Genomic DNA, 12434 nt, shown 5'->3' on the forward strand with positions numbered 1-12434 from the left:
CCTTAGGCCAGGGGACTCAGCTGAGAACACGAAAGCTGGGTTTGCTGAGCCCACAAGCCTTCCCCTCATCCTTGGTTGCTATTTCTGCATTTTCTTTCGAATATCTTCAATTCTCCTTTTCAGGACAGGATCGTCAGCGACTCTCTCGTGTCATCTTGAGATACCTTTCAGGGGCGGATTATAGCCCTCTGGTCTGGCTTCTTCGATAACCTGCCAGCAACCCTCGAGCTCGTGTCCCTTGCGTCTGCAGGCAAGGCAGGGATCTCTTTTGGAATATGGCTCCTTTCAAGGGCTCTCTGTCCAGCTTCTTCTTCTTCGCTGGCGGTACTTCGTCCGCATCGTCTGCGTCTGCTGCTGCTTTGTCCGCATGAAATGCGCCTCCTCTTTGATAGCACCTCGGGTTTTTCTGCTTCTCTGCTTTCGGCCAGATGCTTCACATCTCGCACGACTCTCTCAACAGTCCATTGACTCTCCGTCGGAGCTTGGGCTGCAAGAACGGCGGCGACTGCGGCCGTTGCTGCAGCGGCCATCGCGGCTACTGCAGCTGCTGCCGGATTGTGAACAACGGGGTTAACAGGAGCAGCAGCAGGAGGACCATATCGGTCGAAGTCGAACAGTTTCCCTGGGTAGCCTCTGATTTTGCGTCGAGTATCCTGCTTCCTTGTTCGTACTGGTAGCCTAGGGAGTTATCCAGAGGCCTAATCAATGTGGCAACGTCTCTAAGCCACTGGCCCGTTTGGGCCTCCATTAGCTTATACTTATCGGCGTCAGACATTATGTCTTCCCATTTGTCGATCCAGGAGTCTAGATCCTTTGCGTTAAATCTCTTTAGGTGGGTCGAATACTTGGTCCTTGTGAGATTCATCATATATCCCGCTTCAGGGGCCGTCGACGCTTCTAGACGTTTAAACCACTGACGAATTGGAAGGTCTTCGTCGAAGGCGTTCTGCTTCGAGGATACCACTGATTCCTGCATCGCTATGCGAGCGTTGGTAACCAGTTTAGTCTCATCTTTATACTCTTTCCTCCTGATATCATAGTCCCGCATCGCGTCGTTATAATCTCTCTTCTGAACGGCAGAGAGGTCAGCGAGTCTAACAGCATCAGGGCGTAGTGGCGGAATTCAGGTCGCTCAGGAGGTTCGAGGGGGTCCTCGTTGGTAAAGATCAGGCTATGGATCGTCTTGTCAGTTCGATTCCTGAGCTCCCTTCTCCATTTGTCCCAGTTGCTTGGTCCTGAGAGGATCGCTCGTGCAGGGGCGGCAGAAGACTTCGACATCTCGTTGATTTGAGAGTGGTTTTCGGTCGGAATGGAAGTTACAGGAACGTAGTTCCTCCCGGCTCATGACTGTCACGAATAGTAGGGCCAAATAGGCATAAAGTTAGTATTTCAGAATCGTCCGGTGCTGCTCCATTTTCCCTTCTGTTCTCTGTGTCTGTTCCTTCCTTCCTCGCCCTTTATTCCTGGCCACAATCTCGATCTTCTCCGTCTGCCTCACACCTCCGTCAATCGTCGGGGTGGCTGCGCCCTTTTTCCTAGGACACCGTCCCTGACGGCCGGGCTGACTGTCTCAGCCGACGCATCAGAAAGCAGGCCTGACGTCCTGGCTGACTGTCTCAGCAGGAGCATCAGCAAGCAGGGAACCTCTAGAGGTCCTACGAGCGGCTTCGCAACATACTCCGTTCAGGAATGTACGTGCGTAGCTTTGGATGCTTTGATAGGCTCGCCGTATGGTGAAGGAGGAGACAACTTCAACATCCTCTTTCTTGTTTCTCCAACCCAGCCCCCCCTTCTCCGTTGCCGCCTAAAAACGCCACAAAAACCTCACCATGTCAGGAGCTGAAGTGATAGGCATCATCTCGGGAATCATCGCTATACTCGACGTCTCTCACAAAGTCTACAGAGCCGTCGAGGACGCCTCGGGCCTGCCGCCGTCCTTTCGTGACGTGGGCTCGCGGCTCCCGCTCGTCCAGGATAGCCTCCGGGCGGCATACAGGGGCCTGGCCGAGGACCACGTTGCGCCCGAATGCTCCGGCGCCCTCAAGACGGTCCTCGAAGGCTGCAAACTCAAGGCCGCCGGGCTCGAGAGAATATTCCGGGCTACCATCCCGCCCGTCGGGGCGTCGAGGACGACCAAATATCTCAAAGCCCTCAGGACAATCCCCAACGCCACAAAGGTCGAGGGCCTGATGGATGGCATCATGAGCGATCTGCATGTCCTGACGGCGAATCATGCCGTCAAGACGGCGACGAGAGCGCAGATAATGAAGCTCATGGCGGCGGTTGACATGGATAACGGTGGCGGCTTCTATGAGGACAAGTCGTCGGTAGTCTTGCATAATCTAGGATCGGGATCACAGTTTGTTCACAGGGGGGTTGGGAACCAGAACATGACGAGCGGAACGGGATTGCAGTTCAACGGCGCCATGACCGGCGACTTTTATCTTGCTCGAGGCTAGTGTAGAATGGAAATATCGACCTGTTTATTGAGAGACATTTGGGCAGCCTGGGCTTGATAGACTAGAGACGAAGCTTGTTGCGAAGGAAGCTCTGAATGCCAGCATGACCCCCCGCGTAGTCCTCTGCTGTCCATCCACTCGCGTTTTGTGTATTGACATTGGCTCCTTCAGCCACCAGTTGGCGCACCGCAACCTCCTTCCCCAGCTGCGCAGCCAGCATCAACGGGGTCCGCCCATCGCGGTCCCGGGCCTAGAGATTGGCGCCCTCCATGCCTAGGACATGGACTGTGTCGGCCTGGGCGACGGAACTTGCTACGGCGTGGTGGAGAGCCGTAAAGCCTCGATCGTCTGCCGAGCTCAAGTTCACTCTCCTGCTCTTCGACAGTAGCTGTATCTCGCCGTTGAAGCCTCGACGAGCGGCGAGGTGCAGGGCCCTCAGGTAGTTTCGGTCATGCCCGTCATCCGGTACGCAATGCTCAAGCAGCACCCGCATCATCGACTGACGCTGCATCTGTGTTGCCAATGCGAGAGCACCTCTCCCCTCGGGGTCCTGGACACTGAGACTAGCTCCCCGTGATGCGAGTAGGGCGGCTATCTCGTCACAGCCGCCCAGCACGGCATGATACAAAGGAGTCAGCCCGGCCTTATCCCTCACATCAACGTCAACTCCCCGGTCGACAAGAAAGCGCACTGCCGCGAGGCTTCCCCTGTTGGAAGCCCGGTGCAGCGCCGTTGTGCCCCGGTCGTCAGCGGCGCCCGGACTGGCTCCGTGCTCGCACAGGAGCCAGGCCACGGAAAGATCGCGGCATTTCAAGGCCAGCTCAAGGGCATTTGGAATGTTCTTGCCCTCAAAAGTCAGGTCCGCCGTATTGGTGACCAAGAGCCAAACTATGGCCCTATCTCCGTTCTTGATGGCGTAGAAGAGAGCCGGCCAGCCTTTGTCATTTCGCTCATCCGGCCGGGCTCCTCTGTTCAGCAGCGCCCAGACAAGTTTCTGGTTTCTGAACTTTACCGCCTCGATCAGCGGGGTCGAACCATCCTTCGTCCTTATGTTAACTTCTGCCCCGTGTTCGGCGAGCAGCTGCACCGTGTCAACGTCTTGTCTCTCGACTGCGTCCATCAGGGGAGTCCATTCATCCTTGGCCGAGGGACGATTCAGGTCCACCCCTCTCCACAACAGGCGCTTCATCAGATAACGAGCATGGCTCTCGACGGCTTGTCTAAGCAATCCGTCTGGGGTTCCTGAACGAGCCGTCTTCCCCACGCCTCCCCCGACCACGTCAGGCCCACTGCAAAACACATGTCTCAACGAAGTGCAGTCCTCGTAGCTCTCGGCGTTCACATCGACCTGATTCTTGACAAATATGTCAGCAATGGACGTAGGACCATACTTGATGGCCGACGTCAAGGGACTCAGTCCCTCGTTGCCCGGAATGTCGAATCTCGCGCCGCTCTTAACCAAGTCTTGCACGATATCAGCACCGTGGCTAGTCGACCCCATGAGAGCTTTGTGTAGTGGTGTATCGCCAGCTCTATCCTGCATATTCAAATCTGCAGAGTTTCGAATGAGTAGTTTCAGGAGTTTCCGCCGGCCGTACCTCACGGCCCAGTGTACAGCAGTTTGGCCGTCACGACACTTTGCGTTCACGTCGACGCCGATTTTGATGAGACGATTCGCCCAGGATGGGATGTTGTAATGCATGGCGGCGTGTAGGCCGGTCATGCCATCCAGACCACGGTCCTTGGTCTCATCGATATGACGAAATGCCCTCGTTAGCTTGGAGCTGTCTTTCAGGAACTTGAGAACCAAGGCGTCGGTCCCGGGGTCAATTTTCTGGCCAAGGCAGCCGAGATGGGTGCACCAATTACGGGCTGCATATCGCAGCAGCGAAGTCTCCACGTCTTGGTCGTCGACTAATAGAGAAGTCAGGCACGTACTGGTCACTTCCAATTCGGCATCCTGCGAAATGATGCCGTGTTGTTCCAGATGTTCCTGCACGGACTCGTGGACAAGGCGCAGGCTATCGTTGCTCGTGTCCCTGATGACCAAACCAGCGCAGACGGACAACACCGAGTCTGTGGATGGCCGATGGTCTTGGAAACGTATTCCCTTGCTCCTTTGGATGGCAAAGCTATCCCGAATCTGTTCCGCGTTCAAGTCGGATTTTACATGTGCCACCCAAGTAAGAACGTGTCTTGCTAGACTGCTCTGAAACTCGGGTTTCTTGGTTATTTGCTGAATCGACGCCTCGAATGCATTGTGTGAGCTGTCGGGCAGCTGACGCAATGCGGCCATGATGTCGGCAAGAGTCCCCTGCTTGCTCAAGTTGTCCATGTGCAGCCTGGCCAACAGAAAGCTGTACAGAAATGTCAGGCCAGCTATTGTACATGAAAGGGGGCTGGACTGACATCTTGCTCGTCAATGTCACTCTGGTGACTTCTTCGATGACCTCCTGCCGATGGATAGCCGTTGCTCTCTCGCCGTTGAGGACCGCATTGCTCTGGACTCTACTTCTGACATAGGTCTCTATGTCGCTTTTCTTTGGTTCAATGCGCAGCTGTTGATACGGTCCGGCCTGCTTGGATGTGAAAAGGACTCTGACGTTGTACGGCATGCCTTTGAGGTCATTCATGATCATCTGGCGCGAGCTTCGGCCGGGGACATCGGGAAAGCTGTCCAAGTCATCAATGACCAGGTAGACTGTCTTGAGCGTGGCCACTTGGGCGTTGAATAGATGGAGATACTGTGATGAATGGAGTGTAGTCGATCCCTGAAGTGACATGTTGAACTCGTCCATGACTTCCTGCGCCAGGGTTTCATACCCATGATTTTGAAGGAGCTGTGCCAACAGAGTGGCCCAAATATACTCAGGTGGTTTGTGGTCTTCTCCTTGGGAATAGAAGTAAATGCAAGCAACGTCATTTCGCCCTCTTATTTCTTCCAATATGGTGTCAACGATGAGGGATCTGGGACAAAGAACGATCAGCAAGGCCTGTTACATTCCAGGGTAGGAAAGATTAAATGCCAACACGAGAATGGTTTTGCCGGATCCCACTGTTTGGAAGGTCATAGTCAGCTCGAGGGAGCAAAAACGTGCGGCATGATCCCCTGAGCGGTACCTACGATTTCCGTGTAGCTGCAGAAACCTCGAAGTTGTGGATGGGCTCTTCCAACTCTGAAATACCTTGCTGCTCAGGACCCATCCGCCTGTACCTGGTTCTCGTTGGCTGCAGTACTCGGAGTGGTGGCGGCGGAAGTTCAAGGCCGACAGGTCCCACTGACCCATCAGCCAGCTGATGACGGGCGTGACTTGAGTTCAGGTTAACTGATACGTTCTTTCCATCTAGTTGAACTCGGGATGAGGCGGGAAAACACACGCCTTGACTTGTCAGGCCCATGTCCCACATGGTCGAGGTGCCATAGCGAAGGCATGCCTTGGCCCGTCAGCAACGAAGAACAAGCCGATGGCAGGGCGGCGAGAGGCTCACAGTTGTAGTAGTAGGCATGCAGGTTGTACTGCACGCCGTTCCCGTAGGCCACGTTTTGGTCTCCATGTCCTTCAGTGACGTACTGACTGCCAGACCCTCTGTTGTCCGCCGCAATGTGCGGTCCTTGGGTATTTGAATCGGGCCACGCCATCCTCGAGGTGTTGCTTGACTCACATGTCCATCTGTCGCTCCACCTTTCAGCGACGGGTCCCCCAAGGCTTAAGAACTGTTGCATCGTTGGTCAGACTTGTTCGCATGGTCGGTCAGCAGCCGCGTCCAGAAATGGCAAGGAAGGGGGGATAGGCGTGGCAAGGCGTCCAAGGCCGCCACGATGTTGCAGGATGCAGTCCTTCAGCTAACCAGGATCTTCCACCAATGAATAAGTAAAAGCAAGTCTAGTCGCTGATTAGCCGCGATACGGCGAGGCACGAACAGCTACAGTCAGTTAGAGGCGCGGTTGGATCCAAGGCCAGGTGCTACCCCCAAGGCAGACTGCGGTATCTCCCAAAGCTCAATGCTCTGCTCTCCTCTGTCAAACTCCATTCAAGTGCTCCAGTGATGAGGGGGACGCATTGTCTCTACTCAGGAGCCTTCCCATGACCTTCCGGTTCAATCAGATTGCCTTCGACGCCTGTAACACGGCGAGGCGCGATGAGCAGTTCGCCGCCCGGACCCGCAAGCTATGTATCCCTGGATGAGGCCCAGGGGGAGCATGACGGGGACTATACCTATACAGTTCATGAGTCGACCACACGGCGTGGTGATGGGTGGGTATAGGTCGTCCTCCAGAGCCTCTGAGTTCATCTAATGCCAGCAGGCTTAAGCGGCGAGGCCAAAGCTGGGGGTCCTCGAATCGCCCTCGCCCGAGGCCCCCTGGCAGATACGGCGTCCCCGGCAGCGACACAGCGAGCAGCTTTACTGCAAGCTCGGTATTTCGCGGGCGAGGCTACGAGCCTCGCTCCTACCGAGGAGGGCGGCCAAGTGTCCCCTCCGCTGGCCAACCCATGGGTCGACGTCACAGGCGTGTACCTGGAGGAAGATCCCGGGATGATAAGCAGCCGTCTGAGACGCTGGCAGCAGCCGTTGTGCCGCCTCCAGGCAGCAATTTTTCTTACCCTCCGCCTCCCCCAAAGCAGCACAGGAAGCCTCTCAAAGTGCCAAAGGGCGGCAACTCATCTGCCCACTCGCTGCCGTTGGTAGAAACGCCCGGACTGAATCATCATTACCAGCCGCATATCCCACCCTGGTATTGTAGCCCGCCGTACGGTCAACACCCTGGTCCGTCCGTGTCCTTTTACCATAACAAGAAGCCGATTGATGTCAAGCAAGACTCAACTCGGCCGAAACATGTCGAAAACAGCAAAGTGGAGGCGCAGTTGAAGGCACAGCAAGAGCAGCAAGAGCAGCAAGAGCAGCCAAAAGCCAAGGAGGAGAGCAATGAAGTGGTCGCAAAAGCAAGGAAGGAGGGCGAGATTGCCGCGAGAATTCAACTCCGTGGTGAGCTGGAGGCAGAGCGGCTGGTGGTGGAGCAGAAACAAAAGATGGAAAGAGAAATTAGGGCGAAATTGGAAATCGAATCATGGGAAAAGGCGGCGGAGAAGGAAGCCAAGGCAAGACAGGAGGACGAGTTGGATAAGCGGGCCAGGGACAGGATACTGCGAAGCATGGACGAAATGATGGAGCTGGCCAGGCAAAAAGCTTTGCACGACATGGAAAAGGAGAAGCTCGTGGTCCAGAGGAAGCAGGTAGAGCTGGAACAGCTACGAGCCGAGGTTCGAGCCGAGATTCGAGCCGGGATACGGGCCGGGATACGGGCCGGGATACGGGCCGAGATTCGAGCCGGGATACGGGCCGAGATGGCGGGTCAACAAGGTCTGAGACGAGACGACGACGGAAAGAAGCACGAGGAAGCCGCGACGCCCAGACCGGCATCAAGGCCGGCATCCCAGAATAGCCTTCCCGTCCGCTCTTTCAGCACCACCGGCCGACACCTGTCTTCAGAGCAAGGGAGCTGGCTACCATCCCAAGGCCGTAGCACTTTGTTACAACGACCGCCCAGCCCACACGACGCCCCCAGAGACCCTGCCGACGGCAAAGAAGAGGAAAGCCTGAGTCAACCGCCATCCGAGCCAGCTACTTCTGACGACTTGGGTTCCGAATCCGGTAGCCAGAAAGCTTTCTGGAGGATGAGGGAAATGGGCATGCGCATGAACCTGCGGCTCGTCAAGCAAGAGCTGATTGATCCGGTTGTGAATCTGGTGATGCAAGGGCTGGTCGAACCGCCGGACTGGAGCATGCCAACAGGAGTGCACCAAGACGATATGCGGCATCAGCATGCGTCTGAGTGGGATGGACGCGACCCACTGTCCCACTGTCTCGAGGGGGAACCAGAGCCATTTCGCTCGGAACCGTTGGAGTCGGAACCAAGAGAATCTGGCTTCGCATCGAACCGACGTTCCCATTCACGGGCGGAGCCGCGCGGGTCTGGCGAGAGTCCTTGCCATCAGGCTCATGAGAAGAGCCGTCGGCGAAGTGACGGACGGCGGGACGCGGTTTCTTTTCATCCAGTGAAGATATCGGGTGAAGAAGAGCTACCGCGTGCCGAGGTGGAAGAAGTTGATGCTGAAGCCGAGACGCTTGACGTGGAGTCTGCCACTCGAGGACCTCTCGGCGAGCAGCAAAGTTACAATAAGGCAGGAAGGGACGGGGTGCTGTCAAGGGCCAGCGGCAAGGCTCCGGAGGGCAAAGTTGACAAGGCGGCATCGGTCGTCCATGAAGAGAGGGCTGCAGACCAGGCGGGCCTAGATGCAACGGCGCAGTCGACGAAGCTGAAAAAGCGACAGAACGAGGCCCCGGGGAGCACGACCGAGATTCCTCGCAGACGAGACGGATTGCCCGCCAGTATGGTGAATTCGCAGGGGCCAGACCGTCGCCAATGGCACGGGCTGGCTGGCAGCAGGGACATCTCAATTGTGAGGTCGGCGATTGAGCGACTGATGATGTCTCGTTCGTATGCGCAAGACTCGATCGATTAGAATAGGCTGTTCCTACGACCCTTGAGCTGGGTCTTGTCGAGATCAACCTTGTGTTTGTATTGTATCAAGCAGATGGAGGCAAAACGGGACTCTGAAAACTCCGGACTCCAATGTTTTTTTAGAGGCGTCGTTGGACGGCACGTGGGCGCCCCACTTATCCGGTCGTCAAGAACTCTCTATCGATAAGCGAGTTGGGACAAAAAAATCGGCCCTTCAAACTCCATGAAGCAGGTCGTCGTCACTCATTCCAGGTCATCAAAGCAACCAAAATGCCTCGCCGTGCAACCTCGCCGGCCCAATCGGAACCGGAGCTTGACATCCTAGGCTCTTTGTATCCCGGCGACGAAGAACCGACCAAGACGGCCACTGGCGAGCTAGACATTGACGCCATCCTGCATGCGCCCGACGCAGCAAATGATGACGATGACGAGGCTTTCATCGGCCTGCAGCAGGCGGCCTCGTACCGCAAGGCCTCCAACTTGAAGGGTCGCACGGTGAAAAAGGGCGGAGGCTTCCAGGCCATGGGTAAGGGAGAGCTGCTCCCCTGTCTCGACCGAGCCAGGCTGATGTCAAGTCACAGGTCTCAATTCCAACCTGCTCAAGGCCATCACGCGCAAGGGCTTCTCGGTTCCGACGCCGATCCAGAGGAAAACGATACCACTCGTTCTCCAGAGAAAAGATGTCGTCGGCATGGCCAGGACGGGTTCCGGAAAGACGGCTGCGTTCGTGATCCCAATGGTCGAGAGACTCCGCGCCCATAGCGCCCGGTTCGGCTGTCGGGCGCTCATCCTCTCCCCTTCGCGCGAACTGGCTATCCAGACCCTCAAGGTTGTCAAGGAGCTGGCCAAGGGCACAGATCTCAAGGCTGTGCTCCTCGTGGGCGGTGATAGTCTGGAGGAGCAGTTTGGCTTCATGACTGCAAACCCAGACATTGTCATTGCCACTCCTGGTCGTTTCCTGCATCTCAAAGTCGAGATGGGGTTGAATCTCTCCTCGATTCAATACGCCGTATTTGACGAAGCCGATCGCCTATTCGAGATGGGTTTTGCCGCCCAACTAACCGAGATTCTCCACGCCCTGCCTCCTTCGAGGCAAACCTTGTTGTTCTCCGCCACCTTGCCCGCCTCTTTGGTCGAATTCGCCCGTGCAGGCCTGCAGGACCCGAGTCTTGTTCGCCTTGACGCCGAGACTAAGGTGTCTCCTGATTTGGAGAGCGCCTTCTTCTCGGTTAAGGGCGAGGAAAAGGAGGGCTCCCTGCTACATATTCTCCACGATGTTATCAAGGTCCCTGTTGGCCTTCCCGAGGGAGCGCAAAATGACGACGAGAAGCCATCCAAGAAACGGAAACGAGGACCAGGCTCGGCGAGCGGCAAGCCGACGGAGCGTTCGACCATCATCTTTACGGCCACAAAGCACCACGTCGAGTACTTGGCCAATGTATTGCAGCACGCAGGCTTCGCCACTTCTCATGTCTACGGCTCTCTTGATCAAACTGCTCGACGAATTCAGGTCGAAGACTTCCGGAAAGGGCAGACAAACATCTTAGTGGTCACTGACGTCGCCGCCAGAGGTATAGATATCCCTATTCTAGCCAATGTCATCAACTACGACTTCCCCCCTCAGCCCAAAATCTTTGTCCACCGCGTGGGCCGAACAGCCAGAGCGGGCCAAAGGGGCTGGAGCTACAGCCTCGTCCGGGACATAGATGCACCCTACCTTCTCGATCTGCAACTGTTTCTTGGCAAGAGGCTAGTCGTCGGCCAGGATGACGGCTCCGCTTCGTATTCCAGCGATGTGGTTGTCGGGGCCTTGAAGCGAGATTCCGTAGAGTCTCACGTCGAGTGGATGAACAAAACCCTCGACGAGGTCGAGGACCTCAACGCCCTACGTCGAGTCGCGGGCAAGGCCGAAAAGTTGTACATGAAGACGCGCAACTCAGCATCAAGCCAGAGTGCCAAGCGGGCGCGCGAGGTCGTGGCATCAAATGGCTGGATGCAGCTGCACCAACTGTTTGGCGAAGACGTAGACGGCACAGAGCAGGCACGGGCGGCGATGCTCGCGAAAATCAGTGGCTACAAGCCCCAAGAGACAATCTTCGAGGTTGGCCACGCAGACAAAAGCACTTCCGAGGCGGCCGAAGTTATGAAACAGTTACGGAAGAGAATCACGCCGAGGAATAGGCAGGCCGTGAAGACGGAAGAGGTGAGGGGTGACGACGAGCTCGAGAATGACGATGGCGGGCTTCAGATGGACATCGACATGGCCGATGAGTCGGGCGAGGAAGAGATGGCAGAAGAAACGATGCTCAGCAATGACGAAGACGACCTAGAGGTGACCATCTCGGACGCGACGAGCAAGAAAAAGGGCAATCAGGACTGGCGCGACTCGCAAATGTTCATGTCGTATACGCCGCGGACGACCAACGCAGCCGAGGAGCGCGGCTACGGCGTGCACTCTGGCGGGCGGGGCTCGAGCTTCGTCGAGGCGGCGCGTGATGCCACCATGGACCTCGGTGACGACGAGACGGCCAAGGCCTTTGGGCAGCCGACGCGGGCCAAGATGCGGTGGGATGCTAAGGGCAAAAAGTACGTGTCGCGCGAGAACGACGAGGACGGGTCGCGCGGCGCGCGCATGATTGTCGGCGAGAGCGGCGTCAAGATTGCCGCCAGTTTCCAGAGCGGCCGCTTCGACAAGTGGCGCCGCGCCCAGCGCGTCGGCCGCCTGCCGCACGTCGGCGAGGCGGAGCGGCCCGGCGCGCAAGGCGGCGGCGGCGGCGGACTTCCCTCGGGCCGGCGCTTCAAGCACACGCAGGAAAAGGCGCCCAAGGAGGCAGACAAGTACCGCGACGACTTTCGCGTGCGCAAAAAACGCGTCGACGAGGCGCGCGAGAAGCGCGTGGGCAGGTTCAAGGACGGCATGGGCAGCAAGAAGGAGCTCAAGGGCATCCACGACATCAGAAAGGCGAGGCAGGAAAAGGAGCGGCGCCAGGCCCAGAACGCCAGGCCGCCCAAGAGGAAGTAGGCCAGGGAGGCATGGTACTGAACAAGACTGGAGAGAGAAAGCTGGCAATGAATATAAACGGGCTGCCGTTGCACCACCCGACTGCTGCAAATTATCTCGTGTGCTACTACTACTCTATACCGTATCGTCGCCAGATATCTATTGCCGTGTGCAACGTCCCCAATCCAGCCAAAGCATCTTCACCGAGGGACGGGCCAACAGCCCCGCAAAACAAGCTATCCACCAGAACCAGACGCTGTAAATCGAGCGAGGGGGGGGAGAAGGAGAAAAGAGAAGGGGCTTGCGATGTGCAGGAATGTCTTGTCCGGCGCATCAACAAGCTCGCCGCTTGGATAACAAGGGCCGCGCTTGTGGGGTATCGTGCTTCTTCGCAAGTAAAACAATGGCCGCACACTCATGGCACGTCTCTGTCTATGGATAATTATATCTG

General features: G+C 56.7%; 4 protein-coding genes across 4 annotated transcripts; 3 read left to right on the forward strand and 1 right to left on the reverse strand.

The window, feature by feature from the left end:
• Window positions 1-1829: 1829 nt before the first annotated feature.
• HRG_03866 (uncharacterized protein) lies at window positions 1830-2459 on the forward strand (the record flags this gene model as incomplete). Its single annotated transcript, XM_044862337.1, has 1 exon — window positions 1830-2459. One exon carries the CDS (start codon window positions 1830-1832, stop codon window positions 2457-2459), a length of 630 nt encoding a protein of 209 aa, XP_044723363.1.
• Window positions 2460-2520: 61 nt separating this feature from the next.
• HRG_03867 (ankyrin repeats (3 copies) domain-containing protein) lies at window positions 2521-6099 on the reverse strand (the record flags this gene model as incomplete). Its single annotated transcript, XM_044862338.1, has 7 exons — window positions 2521-2709; window positions 3115-4331; window positions 4398-4816; window positions 4869-5426; window positions 5490-5514; window positions 5584-5769; window positions 5949-6099. The coding sequence occupies 7 exons, from the start codon at window positions 6097-6099 to the stop codon at window positions 2521-2523; spliced, it is 2745 nt and encodes a 914-aa protein (XP_044723364.1).
• Window positions 6100-6755: 656 nt separating this feature from the next.
• HRG_03868 (uncharacterized protein) lies at window positions 6756-8983 on the forward strand (the record flags this gene model as incomplete). The annotated part of the gene is made up of 2 exons (XM_044862339.1): window positions 6756-7030; window positions 7090-8983. The coding sequence occupies 2 exons, from the start codon at window positions 6756-6758 to the stop codon at window positions 8981-8983; spliced, it is 2169 nt and encodes a 722-aa protein (XP_044723365.1).
• A 269-nt stretch (window positions 8984-9252) lies between these two features.
• HRG_03869 (DEAD/DEAH box helicase domain-containing protein) lies at window positions 9253-12004 on the forward strand (the record flags this gene model as incomplete). The annotated part of the gene is made up of 3 exons (XM_044862340.1): window positions 9253-9508; window positions 9564-10267; window positions 10313-12004. 3 exons carry the CDS (start codon window positions 9253-9255, stop codon window positions 12002-12004), a joined length of 2652 nt encoding a protein of 883 aa, XP_044723366.1.
• Window positions 12005-12434: the final 430 nt, after the last annotated feature.

The sequence above is a fragment of the Hirsutella rhossiliensis genome (genome assembly GCF_020360975.1).
Source record: "Hirsutella rhossiliensis strain HR02 chromosome Unknown scaffold00003, whole genome shotgun sequence".
NCBI classification, from domain to species: Eukaryota; Fungi; Ascomycota; class Sordariomycetes; order Hypocreales; family Ophiocordycipitaceae; genus Hirsutella; species Hirsutella rhossiliensis.